General features: G+C 67.6%; 1 protein-coding gene across 1 annotated transcript; it reads left to right on the top strand.

The window, feature by feature from the left end:
• Window positions 1–1,795: 1,795 nt before the first annotated feature.
• USP43 (ubiquitin specific peptidase 43) lies at window positions 1,796–12,463 on the top strand (the record flags this gene model as incomplete). Its single annotated transcript, XM_039562576.1, is given in 16 exon segments — window positions 1,796–2,230; window positions 3,319–3,459; window positions 5,867–5,967; window positions 7,236–7,331; window positions 7,557–7,685; window positions 7,759–7,789; window positions 7,791–7,897; window positions 8,787–8,837; window positions 8,923–9,034; window positions 9,786–9,889; window positions 10,271–10,348; window positions 10,424–10,553; window positions 10,717–11,065; window positions 11,290–11,662; window positions 11,790–11,899; window positions 11,970–12,463. Coding segments are annotated over 16 exon segments (2,841 nt in total), but the record flags the coding sequence as incomplete, so codon positions are not given.
• Between the last annotated feature and the right edge of the window lie 1,503 nt (window positions 12,464–13,966).

Raw genomic sequence — 13,966 nt, 5'->3', positions numbered from 1 at the left:
CGGGGGGCAGGGAGTGACCCCAGCCAGGCTCTCAGGGGACATCCCGTGCCAATCAGGGCTGGCTGCGGGCGGGAGGAAACTTGGGCTGGGCTCAATCCTCTCTCCTCTCTGGATAAGCAGCTCCTGAGCCCGGGGCCACTCGCGGTGGAACCGTCCCTGGGGATCCCCGGGCGGCTGATCCCCCTCCATCTGCTCAGCAGCGGCAGCGCGAGATGGATTTAGCCTGACATCACTCCAGGGGCAGCACACGGCCCTGTGCCCTGTCCGTGCCCGCCACAGAGCTGGCTGCCAGCCTGGCATCCCTCAGGGAAGTCACCATCCTGTCACCTCCCCCTGAGCTCGCACCCGGCCCAGGCACTGCCACCCCCGGCCCTGCAGCAAGGTGACGCAGCGGCACTCCTGCCTGGCAAAGGAGCCTCCTTCCCAGCCTGTGCCTCCCTGGACAGGGACAGCGGCGGCCGGGATGTGCCAGTTCCTTGGCACAGGGCAGCCCTGCCGCCTCCCAGCTCCGCTCCGGGCCGTGCTTCCAGCGGCTTGGTGGCAGCCGTCAGAGCATTCCTGGGTGAGAGCTCGCCCGGGGCTGCTGGCACAGGAGCGCGGCTCCCAGCCCCGTGTGGCCGAACTGGGACGGGGGGTTCGAGCCCCCCACAGCTGCTGGAAGAACAATGGTGCTGCCACTGCGCTGGGGCTGGGTGGAGGGGAGGCCACTGCTGTCCCCATCCTTGTGCCAGCGTGGTGCCGTGGGACAAATCCGGCTGGACCAGGGCACCAATCCTGAAAATCGCCTGTAAAACCCACAGTGGGCTTCCTCTGCTGAAGGTGCTGCAGGTGGAGAGCAGGGAGCTGAGCTGGTGGCTCGGACATCCTGAACCCCCCATCCCACAGGGAGGGCTCAGGAGACACCAGCCCCTCCCAGACAGGCTCTGCCTGCCCCCAAACACGCACCAGGGTGTGGTGCCAAACAGTGTGGGGTGGGCAGGAGGTGGCAAAGGCTCTGGACTCTGCCAGCACTGGGTCCCGTTTGTGACTCTGTGCGAAGGAACTGTCATTATGTCCCCAAACCTCAGTGTGGAGGGTGCAGAGGTGACCATTGTCCCACTGTTCCAGCTCCGAGCGCCCAGAGGTGGCAGAATTGGGGCATCTCACAGCGATGCCGTGACACCCTGAGGTGCTGCTGGGGGCAGCAGGGCAGCACTCGTGGAGCAGGGATGGGACTGCCGGGAAAGCCGCGGCGCCGTGGAGGGGACAGAGGGATGGCTCAGCGCGGGTGATGATGAGGATGGGCTGGGGCACCCCGGGCTGGTGTTGGGATAGAGGGATGGATCACCCCGGGTGATACGGGGTGGGGAGGGCTGGGTTAGCCGTGTGGATCTGGGGGCGGAGGGCTGCGGTACCCGGGGTGACGCTGGGGACACCGGGGCAGGCGGGGCACGGCCGCCCGAGCCGCCAGCGGCACCTCCCCGCTCCCCCCCTCCTCCTCTCCGCTCCCTCTTCCTCCTCCTCCCGTCTCCCTCTCCCGAGCCAGCCCGGCCGGGGGAGGAGCCGGCCGCGCACAAAACCTCCCGCCCGGCCCCTCCGGGCCCCGCACCGGCACCGGCACCGGCGGCGCCCAGCGCCCGCCCGGGGCCATGCGCGCCGCGGCGGGGCCGGGGCCGGCGGGGCCGGGGCAGGGCGGCGGCCGCCCGCGGCCATGAGCGCGGCGGGGCCGGGCGGCGGCCCCGGGCGGCGGCGGCGGGCGGGGGGCGGCGGGGCGAGCCCTGCGGGGCGGCCGCGGGCGGGGGGCGGGCGGCGGCGGCGGGCGCTGCGCTCGCTGGGCAGCCTGGCCGGGCGGCTGCTCCGCACCTGGGCGCGCCTGGCCGGGGGGCGCGGGGGGCACGGGGGGCGCCGCGCCGTCCCCGAGGATGACGAGGGCGGGTTCCGGGGGGAGTCGCGGCGGCGGCTCGGCGGGGCGACCCCGGCGGCGGCGGCGGGGGGCGGTGCGGGGGGCGATGCGGGAGCGGGCGGCGGGGAGCGGCCGCCGGGCGCGCAGGGGCTGCGGAACCACGGCAACACCTGCTTCATGAACGCCGTGGTGCAGTGCCTGAGCAACACGGCGCCGCTGGCCGAGCGCCTGGCGCTGGGCCGGTACCGCACCCGCGGCGCCCGCGGCGAGGTCACGCACCGGCTGGCGGCCCTGGTCCGCGCGCTCTGGACCCGCGACTACACCCCGCAGCTCTCCGCGGAGTTCAAGGTACCGAGCGGCCCCGCCCCACGGCCCCCGCGCGGCCCCGGCTGACCCCGGCCCCCAGCGGCATCCCCGGCTCGCAGCGGCACAGCCGGCACGCAGCACCCACCACCCGGCACACCCGGCTCGCAGCTCCCTCCAGCTCCCCGGAACCCGCTGACACCCTTCCCAGCTCGCAGCACCCACCAGCATCTCCTGCTCCTAGCATCCCCCTACTCTTACCACCCTTCCCAGCTCCCACCAGCATCCCCCCACTCCCCACATGCCCTAGTGCCAGCACTCACCAGCAGCCCCCGCTCACATCACCCAATCCCCTGCCTCATCCTCCCCATGGACCCTGCCCTGTCAGACATCCCCAGCCCTGCTGCTGTCACCTCCCTCTGGCCTGGTTTCCTGAGTTCCCAGCGTTGGCCATGCCACAGAGCCCTGAGGGGTGAGCAAGTGCTGGCTGTGACCGTAGGTAAGGCAGGATATTGTCCCGGGAGCCCAATTCAGTGGCCTCAGGCTCTGTCACTGAGCGTGTGTCACACCTCTGCCAGGCACACACCAGCGTGCTGGGGCCTGAGCCTGGCTGGGGACAAGGACAGGGCGTCACGGGCAGCACAGCATGTCCAGCCTGGCATCGTAGCTCCCCACGATCAGGGACACGTGTCCCCTGTCCGAGTGACATTTCCTCCGGGAGCCGGTGCGGCCAATAAACTGCTGCTGCTGCCATTGAACTTTGCAAAGTGCCCGGGGCAGCTCCCGGGAAGCCGAGCCCTGCCCTGGGATGGGTTACATTGAGTTGATGCCATCAGAGTGCACGGGGCAGGTGGGACCTGTGGGTCCCCGTGGCTGAACTTGCCCATCTGGACTTGGTTGTGGTGTGCCCTGTGTTCCCTCTTGGCCTCATCCCGGCCGCTGGAAGCTGGGACACCACAGAGCCTCTGTCTCAGCTGCGTGTGCTTGGTGTCCCCACTGCTCTGCTGGCCCCGGGGTGGCCACGATGTCCCTGCAGAGGCAGGACGAGAGCAGAGGCTGTTGCAGGGATGGGTTTGGGGTGGGTGCTGAGGAAGAACCCGTTCATCAGCGCCCGCCGCGCTCGTGTCTTGCAGAACATCGTCTCCAAGCACAGCTCGCAGTTCCGGGGCAACGCTCAGCACGACGCGCTCGAGTTCCTGCTCTGGCTGCTGGACCGAATGCACGAGGACCTGGGCGCCGCCTCCCCCGCCCAGCAGAGCCGCGGCCCCCCGCAGGTGGGTGGCCCCCGCAGGTGGGTGGCCCCGCGGGGTGGCCGCACGCCCTGGCTCGCGGGGAGGCGTTCGGGCCAGGTCTGGGAGCAGGGACACCGGGATGCGCTGCGAGGCGGTGGGATGGAGTTGGCCCCGCCCCGGTGGGGATGGGGATGCCGTGGTTTGGTCGGTGCGCGGGTGAAAGGATGGTGGGAGCCGAGTGCTGCGGGGCTGGGCAGGGGGTGGAGTGCTGGGAGAGTGAGGGGTGTCGGCAGGAGCCCATCCAGCCGAGCATCCCGGCTCTGGGGGGCATCCTGATCCTTGGTGAGGAGGAGACGCAGCCCCCCCGTCCCTCCCTGCCTCCAGCTAAGCTCGCTGTAATTACAGCTCGGCGGCTTTGCTGTTGGCAAAATGAGTAATTAAGTCTTCTTCAATCCATCTGCTCTCAGGCATTGCCCTGGCCCCGGCCCTCCCTGCCTCCTCCTGCCTCCTCCTGCCCGCTCCCTCCCCGCTCCTTCCCTGCTCCCTCCCCTCCCGCTGCTGCCCGCTGGGCGCTGCCTGTTGCAGGGGATGGATTTGAGCTGTTGGCATTTGACTCGTGGGCTCAGCCCGGCTGTTTGCTGTCCCCTCTTTAGTGGTGACACCCGGCTCACCACTGTGCTGTCCCCTCTTTAGTGGTGACACCCGGCTCAGCACTGTGCTGTCCCCGTTCTGTGTGCTGTCCCACTCTGATGATGCTCCTGGTCAAGCCCGTGCCAAGGCTCAGGGACTGGGCAGCTCAGGTGTGGGAAGCAGAAAAGGAGGAGGCTGGAGCTGGGCAGGAGGGGTGGGAATTCCCTCCTGGCTGCGGGATGGGTGCCCACGAGGTGCTTGCTGTGGCTCCCAATGGGCTGTGGGGCCACCAAAGTGGGGACCGAGACTTGGCTGCCAGGAGGGCTTGAGAAGGAAGCATCCCCTTGGATTTTTGGGGAATTTTGGGGGCCCTATAGGGCACAGATACCATCCAGGTCCCCTCTCAGCCACACCAGATGGACCCCAGTGCCAGGCAGACCGTAAGGACACGTCAGGCTCAGCAGGACCTGGTGCCAGCAGATGGCATTGAGGAAAATCCACCTCCCGGCCAAAATCCTCAGTGATTTTCAATCTTACTCATCGAGACACCAGAAACTCACTGTCTCACCTCAAAACAGCTCACTGACACTCCTTTCTGCAGCATCTCTTCTGCCATCAGGCTCCAGGGGTGAAGCTCCTGTCCCCAGCATGGGCACGGGGGCTCGTGGCAGGTCCCAGGGCAGCGGGCAGGCAGGGAGATGTCCCCTAACCGGGCAGGTTTGGCTGTGTCACACAGTCACATCCCAGTGTCCCTGTTCCCAAAGGACTGGAGCAGGAGACCTGGCTGCTCTTGGGGTCCCTGGGGCACATCTCACCTGTCAGCGAGGCACCGTGCCAGGGCCGGGCTGCGGGGCTGGGTGCCTCGGCTGGGCTCACTGTGCCGGGTGCTGTGCCCGGGTTTGCTGGGTGCTGTGCCCGGGTTCGATGTGCAGGTGCCGCGCTGGGAGCTGCGCTGGGGCTCGGGGCAGCGGGAGCTGTGCCCGGGCCTGCTGCCGGTGCAGATGCTGGGGGAACACGCAGGGACACGGCCGGGTCTGGGCACCACCTGCCCGGGAGGGCACCGCGCCAGCCGGGGCTGTTCGCACCTCCTGGGCGCGGTGAATTCGCACCCAGCCGTGTTTCCCTGGGGCGGGGACACGCACAGGAATGTGCACGTCCGCTCCAGGAGCTCATCCCAGACACACGGACACACAGACACACACATGGACACACGGACTCCTGCTCCCTGCAGTGTCCCACCATCTCACCCACCCACGCTCAGCTCCGGTGCCGATGGATGTTTGCTTGGCACAGTGGGAGCCAGGGTGAGGTGGGCACCCGCCTGCCGGGGCTGTTGACCCAGGATGTGCCCGTGGGCACTGGGGCTCCTCGGGGGGACGTGGGGGGGACCAGCTTCCCCCCACCGGGATGCTGCCATGGCCACTGAGCCGCCTCACCCAGGATCCCCTCCTGGAGCATTTCTCCAGGCTTGAATGCATTCCCAGCTCCTGTTCCTTGGTGTCCCGGAGCTCTGGACACTGGGGCTGCCTTGGAGGGGGTCTCACCACTGCAGACCCTTCATTAACCCTTCGTGCCCCAGGCTGGCTGGGGGATGGGATGTACCCCAAAGGTTCCCCTGGAGAAGGTGTGTGGGCAGACTGGAGGCACAGCAGTGCCAGGCAGGCAGGTGCCAGGGGCTCTTTGGCATCACCTTCAGCCCATGCTCGTGCCATGGGGACACCAAAGCTGGGCTTGGCTCACTAGGACGTGTCCCTGGCCCACTGAAGGACACATCCCTCACCCGGTCACCTCACTCACCACTTGTCTCTTGCCCCTGCAGCCTGGCAAGGACGGGAGCAGCGGTGCCAGCAGGTCCCCCCCAGGCACCCAGCACCCCCGTGGGCAGAGCTTTGTGCAGAGCCACTTCCAGGCCCAGTATAGGTGAGTGGGGGGATGGATCCTGCCTGGCAGAGGCTTTGCCCTTCTGTGAGCCCTGCATGGGCACTGTGAGCCTTCACTCCTTCCTCTACAAGCACTTCAGAGTGTCCAAGGCCAGGGTGGACAGGGCTTGGAGTGGTCTGGTCCAGTGGCAGTGTCCCTGCCATGGCAGGGGCGCTGGACAGGGTGGTCTTTGAAGGTCCCTCACAACCCAAACCACCTGTGGTTCTGTCACAGGGCGCGGGACTGTCCCAGCAGTCCAGCACGAGGGTGCCCCTGTTTGGGACACCCCACATATTCATCTGGCTGGGACTCATGGGACGCTCAGGCCACCCTGTCCCCAAGCCATGGCACTGCAGGCAGCAGGGGATGCATCTGGCATCACAAGCCCTCCCTCCTCTCTCAATCCCTCGCCCTATATATGAAAAAAGGCACTTTAATTATCCCTGTTCCATGTGCCAGAGCCGTCTCTGTGCTAAAGGATTTATTAATTTGTGTGACTGCTTCCCAGGGAGCTCAGTGGCTCTTCAAGGTGACAAATAACAAGGACTCAGGATTTTGTCTTGGATTTTAATTTATTTTTTCCATTTTTGTTGAACAAAAAGGCGGGGGGGGGGGGGGGAAGAAATTTAAAACCCCCCCAGAATTAAGAAGAATCAGCAGCAGGTGGCTGTTGGTGCCAGGTTGGGCAGGGGACCAGCAGTGCCTGCCCAGGGCCACCCTGGGGTCACTCACAGGCAGATGTCCTCCTGCCATCCTTCTCTGCTCCTCCTGCAGCCCAGCCATGGCCCTGCTGCTCAGGGGGGTCCTGTTCCCCCCAGCACCCCGGGGCGTTGTCCCTGCTTAACCCCACCCAGGCGGGCTGGGGTCACCTCAAAACCTCCAGGAGCTGCCTCAGGCTCTGCCAGCTCTTGGGAGGGGGAGCAGGACTTGGGAGGGTTTGGAGGCCACCCTGAGGAATGAGAGTGGGAGATTCGCAGTCCTGAGATTTCACTCCGGCTTCCCCGGCACTGCGCGAGGCCCTGTTTGGGCTCAGAGTGAACAGACCCTTGGGCTGGGCAGGCAGGGGCAGGCAGGAACAGCCGGGGGGGGGCCCACTCTGCCAGGAGGTCGTGCAGATCCCGTGGGATGCTGTGGGGTGCAGTACCCAGGGAGTGGTACCCAGGATGTGGCACCCGGGATGCTGCACCAGTGCCAAGGCGCTGCAGCCCCAGGATGGGCACTCGGGGGGGCCGTGCCCGCTCTGATGACGCTCCCCATCCGTTTCTCAGGTCCTCCCTGACGTGTCCTCACTGCCTGAAGCAGAGCAACACCTTCGACCCCTTCCTGTGCATCTCCCTGCCCATCCCGCTGCGCCAGACCAGGTGAGCCCCACATCCACCCCCGGCGGGACGGCAGCTCCAACCAGAGCAATCTACGTATTTTGGGGTAAATAATGAACACGGGAGATGGCGGCAGCACTGGGGACAGGTGACAGCCGCAGGAGCTGTGTCCATCAGGTGTTTGCCATCCCGGAGCTGCCGCGCCGGCACACGGATCCACCGGCGGTGCCTCCCGCGGCTGAGCGGTGTCCCCGTGCTGTCCCCAGGGCTCTGGAACGTCACGCTGGTGCTGCAGTGCGAGCGCTGGCGCTTCGTGCGGGTGGGCCTGGCCGTGCCGCTGCTGGGCACCGTGGCCGACCTGCGGGAGATGGTGGCGCGGGAGGGCCGCATCCCCCGGAGCAGGTAACGGCGGCACGGCGGGCGGGGGACGCCGGGAGGCGCCCGCGGGATGCTGAGGGTGCCGGGGATGTCCGCAGGTGATCCTGGCCGAGGTGTCCCCGCGGGGGCTTCCTGCGCTCGCTCTCCGACCCCGAAGCGCTGGGGGCGGCCGGGGAGGCCGGGCCCCGTCTACGCCTTCCAGCCGCCCCCGCCCGCCGCGCAGGTACCGCCCCCGCCCGCGCTGATTGGCCTGCGGCTGCAGCCCGCCCGCGCTGATTGGCTGCGAGCGCCTGGGCTGCGCTGGATTGGTGCTGGGCGGGGGGGGCGGGAACGGCCCCGGGATTGGCGCAAAGGCCGTGGATCCCTCACTGGGATTGGCGGGAGGCAGTAGATCCCTCCCTGGGATTGGCGGGAGGCAGTGAATCCCTCCCTGGGATTGGCGGGAGGCAGTAGATCCTTCACTGTGATTGGTGGAAGGCAGTGGATCCCTCACTGGGATTGGCGGGAGGCAGTGGATCCCTCCCTGGGATTGGCGGGAGGCAGTAGATCCTTCACGTGATTGGTGGAAGGCAGTGGATCCCTACTGGGATTGGGCGGGAGGCAGTGGATCCTCACTGGGATTGGTGGGAGGCAGTGGATTCCTCACGATGGTTGGCGGGAGGCAGTGGATCCCTCACTGGGATTGGCAGGAGGCAGTAGATCCCTCGCTGTGATTGGCGGGAGGCAGTGGATCCCTCACTGGGATTGGCGCAAGGCCGTGGATCCCTCACTGGGATTGGTGGGAGGCAGTGGATTCCTCACGATGGTTGGCGGGAGGCAGTGGATCCCTCACTGGGATTGGCGGGAGGCAGTAGATCCTTCACTGTGATTGGTGGAAGGCAGTGGATTCCTCACGGGGATTGGTGGGAGCAGGCGTGCTGCCCTGTGATTGGTGGGAAGGGTGCTGGTGGGCAGAGCCACGGCACTAATTAACCCAGTGCTAACGAGAGCCCCTCATTTTCCCGCCCCGCAGGGTGTCCCACAGCCTCCCCACGTCCCCTCGGTGCCGCGGCCGGAGGGGCCACGCCTGCTGCCCAGCACTGCGCGCTCCTCCGACTGCCTGCACCGCGCGCCCGGCGGCCGCATCCTGCTGCTGCTCTGCAACACGGCGGGCACGGGGCCGCAGCTAGCCAGGTACCTGTCACCTGCCTGTCACCCTGCCCTGCCCACTCACCGCCCGTGTGACACCCAGCCACGTGTCCCCGCTGCCTGTCCCCAGGTTTGGGCCACCGCTGGTGCTGCGGGAGGAGCGCGGCGTCTCCTGGGAGCAGCTCCAGCAGAGCATTCTGGCCCAGATGAGGGGGGTTCTGCGGGGAGAGGTGCGGCCACAGGTGAGCTCAGGGAACAACCCTGTCCTCTCCCAGTGCACACGCAGCTGCTGGCATCTGCTGAGACCATGGTCATGGTGGGGATGGAGCTGTGGGTGGCCATGATGGAGATTTGGGTGGCTGTGGGGTCTCCATGGGTGGCCATGCTGCAGCTGTGCGTGCCTGTGGCAGCACCATCACAGGCTGTGGTGACACTATGGGTGACCATGGTAGAGCTGTGCTTGGCTGCAGGGATACCAGGGGTGTCACCGTGGGTGGCTGTGGTGGCCCTAGGAGTGGTTGTGCTGTGGACACTGGTGGCTGGTGGTCACTGTGGGTGCCTTGCTGTACCTGTGGGTTGCTGTGGTGTCCCCTGGGGGTTGTCTTTGTGGTCACTACAGGTGGCCAGTGGTGTCACCACGTGTGGCTACAGCATCACCATGGGTGGCCCCAGTGCCACCCAGCCTCCATGGCAGGGCCACCCCAGCCCAGCTGCCCTCCCCAGCCCCCAGGTGCCACCATCCTACAGGCGCTGGTGTCCGTGTGCTGCCCCTTTGCCCTCCAGCTGCAGCACAGCCATGGGGACAGGTCATCTCCCAGCCCCACATACCTGTCCCCACAGGTGTCCCCTGCCAGCCCAGCCATGGGGACCAAAGCCATCGGATTTGTGGGGCTTATTTTGCCCCGTGTCCCAAAGCTGGGCTCACCCAGGTGCTGCTGCAGGGCAGGGGGTCCCTGTCCCCCAGTGGCCCCACAGTCCCCTCTCCCCTCACAGGGCACAGGAGCCCTTTTCCGGATCCGCCTGGCCGGGGGCGCGGCCCCCTGCACCTACCTGTCCCCTCAGGATCCCCGTCCTCTCTGCCACCCTGCCATCGACAGGTAAGGGGCTGCAGGGACAGGACTGTCCCCAGGACGTCCCCTCAATCCCTAGGGGTGGCCAGTGGCATCACCATGAGTGGGCACAGTGTCCCTGTTGGTGGTCGTGGTGTCCCTGTGTGTGGCTGTCACCATGGGTGGCCAAAGGTGTTCCTGTGGCTGGCCAGTGTCAGTATGGGTGGCCAGTGGTGACACCACGGATAGCCACAGTGGTGGTCTCCTTGCTCCCCCAGCACTGGGGCCCCAGCACTCCCCCCGGCGTCCCCACTGTGGGTGGTGTATGGGGAGGTGGTGGCTGTCCCTGCCTGCCACCACGGGCTGGCAAGGAGGTGTCCCCACGGGGACAGGGGGTTTTGGGGGTGTCTCACCCTGTGCTCCCCTCAGGGCCCTGCAGCTGAGCGGGCCCGGGGGCCCTCCCCACGTGAAGCTGACGGTGGAGTGGGACATGAGCACCAAAGAGCGGTGAGTCCCCTGTGCCCGGGCTGGGGGGACACCCCGGCACTCGGGTCACCCTCCCTGGTGACGCGTCCCCCCCAGGCTGTTCGGCAGCCTCCAGGAGGAGGTGGTGCAGGATGCGGAGAGCGTGTGGCGGCAGCAGCAGGCGCACGGGCAGCAGCACAGCTGCACTTTGGATGAATGCTTCCAGCTCTACACCAAGGAGGAGCAGGTACGGGCACCCCCGGGCACTGCCCACCCTGGCACAGCCCCCGCCATGGGGGACCCAGCCCTCCCCTGGCACAGCGGCTGTTGGTGCTTCCGGTGCTGGGGGTGGCTGTGGAGGTGGCAGGGGGCGGACAGGGACGAAGGTGGCCATGACATGGTGTCCCCAGCTGGCTCCGGACGATGCCTGGCGCTGCCCGCACTGCAAGGTGCCCCAGCAGGGCACGGTGAAGCTCAGCCTGTGGACGCTGCCCGACATCCTCATCATCCACCTGAAGCGCTTCCGGCAGGTGGCCGAGCAGCGGCACAAGCTGACCACGCTGGTGAGGTTCCCGCTGCGGGGGCTGGACATGGCCCCGCACGTGGCACAGCGGGGCCAGCCCGGGGGGCAGCTCCTGGGGCGCTGGGCGTCCTGGCAGCCCCCCCTGCGCCTGCCCCCGGGCTGCCCCCGCGACCACCTGTACGACCTGTACGCGGTCTGCAACCACCACGGCAGCATGCAGGGCGGCCACTACACCGGTGAGAGGGGACACTGGGGACAGGGGGTGCCGTGGGGTGCCGGGGGCTGGGGCATGGGGCATACACTGCGCTGTGCCACGGGGCGAGGCGCGGCGTGCGAGGGCATCTCAAGGGCTGTGCTGTGGGGCACAGCGTGGGGTTTAGGGGTGTGGCTGGGGTGCTGCGGGAATGGCAGAGGAAGAGACAGACCCCCGTCGCCCCTCACCCCCACCCCTCGTCCCCAGCGTTCTGCTGCAACGCCCTGGACGGGCGCTGGTACAGCTACGACGACAGCCGGGTGGAGGGGGTGCGTGAGGCCGAGGTGAGCACCCGCAGCGCCTACATCCTGTTCTACCAGCGCCGCCACGCCGCCGGCCCCGGCACGGGTGAGCCCCAAGTCCCTGCACACCCTGACTCGAGTGAGCCCCAAATCCCTGCCCACAGCACCCCAGCACTGCCCCTGGCTCGCGGGGCACAGCCGTGGGGTCACACCCCCTGCAGTTGTGCACACAGCCCTACGTGTGACCCACACCTGTGCGCACGCCTGCCCGTGACCCCTGCACAGATGTGCACACAGACCTGCCGCCCCATCCCTGCGGGTGTGCTCACCCCTTACATGTACGTGCGTGTGCACACCCCCGACCCGCCCGTGTGCAACCCCGGCCCATCGTCCCCGCTCCCCGCGCTGGGGCCCGGCGGGACCCCCCGATCGCTGCCCCCGGCCCACGGCCGCCGCTGCCCGCAGGCTCCGCCGCCGCCGCGGGCACTGGCTGTTCCGCCTGGCCGCCTCCGAGCCCCGCGCCGACCCCCGCAGCGACCCCGACCCCTCGGGCTCCGCCGCCGCCCCGGAGAACGGTGAGGCTCAGGATGCTCGGCCCCCGGTGCCCCCCGCGCCCCCGCCCGCCCTGACCGTGCTTCCCCGCAGGCGGGTTCGAGGCGCGGCCCGCGGTGCGGGGGCTGCAGGGGCTGCAGGGTCGCAGCCTCAGCGTCCGGACCGCCCCCGCCGGACCCCCGGGGCAGGGAGAGCCGGGCCCCCCCGCGCCCCCCGCCGGCTCCGCCGGGCCGCCAGCGCCGAGGGGACCCCGCGCCGGCCGCCCCCGGGCCCCGGCAGCCCCGGGGCCGCGGTGCCGCACGGGGACGCGGGTGTCCCCCCGGGCCGCTGCCCCCCCGGCCCCTCGGCGCTGGGCGGTCGCGGAGCTCGGCCAGCCTCCCCGCCCGGCCCGAGGGGGGGCTGCGCAGATCCGCCTCGCTGGGCAGGGCCGCGGGGGTGCCGCCCCTGGCCGCCGGGGTCCCCCCGGGCCACCCTGCAGCGGGGCCGGCAGCCCCCCGGGCCCCTGCGCCCCCGGCCGTGCCCGAGTCCAGCTTCTGAGCCATGGGTGCGGGGGCATCACCCCCCAGCAGCTGTACAGCAGGTCCTGAACGGATCAGGGAGCTCCCCAGCTGGGGTGTCCCAGCCCAAGGGTGCCTGAAACAGGGATCCCAAACCAGGGGCATCCCGATCTGGGGGCTCCCAATCCAGCTGGGGGCAGTCAGGTACCCCGAAGCTGGGCCATCCCAACCCAGGGCCATCACAAACTGAGGACCATCCCAAATCAGGAGCTCACAAATCAGGGCATCCCAACCTATTGGCTCCCAACCCAGGGACTTCTGACCCAGGGGAAAGCCAAACCAGGGTATCTTGACCCAGAAGCTCCCAGATCCTGATCCAGGAGCATTCCAAACTGGGACCATCCCTAGCTGAGGGTTTCAGACGTCGGCTCATCCCAAAGTGGTGGCTCTGAACCCAGGGGTCTCCCAGCACGGGGCTGTCCCAAACGGGGCAGGTGGGTGCAGGGTCTCCAGCTCTGCAGCACCAGAGTATTTATTGTACCAGGAGAGTTTTATTTAGAGACGCTTTTTGTTTTCTAAAAGGCGACTATTTGGGGGTGGGGGGTCCCCCACACCTCGGTCTATGCAATCCCCGATTCCTGCAGCCAGCTTTTGTACGGGGCTCTGCCCCACCGCCGGCGGTTTCTATTAAAGACACGTGAAACAAGCCCAGTGTCCATCCCAGGGGACGTGTCTGAGGGGAAAAGGGCTCTGTGTCCCTTAGGGGTGGTCCTGGTACTGCAGTGGGGATCAGCCCAGGGGTCAGTCCTGGCTGGATCCTGCTGTGTGGGGTGGCTGTGCCTGAGTGAGGCCTGGGAGCAGGGTGGCAGCACCAGGAGTGCCGGAATCCTGGAGCTGAGCCCACCCAGGCATGAGCAGGATGTCTGGGGAAACTTGGTGCAGCCACAGCGAGGGATGGAGGTGAAGGTGGTGGGATCAGGGAGGAGATGGAGGAGATGGACACAAGGGTGGAGGAGGAAAGGAGGGCTGGTAGACATGGAGGTGGGATCAGCGTGGAGACAGAGATGGATGTGGAGGAGGTGGGATTGGGGTGGAAATGGAGGAGGTCGGGGTGGATGAGGTGGGATGGAGGGGATGGAAGGGATGGGCAAAGGTGGAGATGGAAACAGGATTAGGTGGAAGTACATGAGCAGGAAGGTAGAGGAGACCATCCCTTGCTGGAGGCTGCTCCAGGCCAAGGCCCCTGCGGTGCCACTGCTGCTGCCATGGCTGTGGCCCTGCTTTGCAGCAGGGGACACGTGGGTTTGTCACTTGTTGTCACCCAGGCACTCGGCAGCCCTGGCTGTGGCAGCTTCCCTGGGGTGCCCAGGCGTGCTGGCAGTGACAAGGACAGGACCCCTCCGCTGCTCTGCATGCCACAGCTGCAGCTGGAGAGGGTGGGAGCCCCAATGCGACTCCCATGCCTGACACTGCCCCATCCCATGGCACCAGATCCATGACAGCCCCTATAGAACCCCAAACCACCATTTTATCACCCAAACCCTCTGCACTCCCAAGTCCTCCCCCCAAGGCTGGGGCAGGAAGCAAAGGCCG

The sequence above is a fragment of the Corvus cornix genome, chromosome 18 (assembly GCF_000738735.6).
Source record: "Corvus cornix cornix isolate S_Up_H32 chromosome 18, ASM73873v5, whole genome shotgun sequence".
NCBI classification, from domain to species: domain Eukaryota; kingdom Metazoa; phylum Chordata; class Aves; order Passeriformes; family Corvidae; genus Corvus; species Corvus cornix.
The sequence above is the reverse complement of the archived record's forward strand: the minus strand, read 5'-3'. Positions and strand labels throughout refer to the sequence as shown.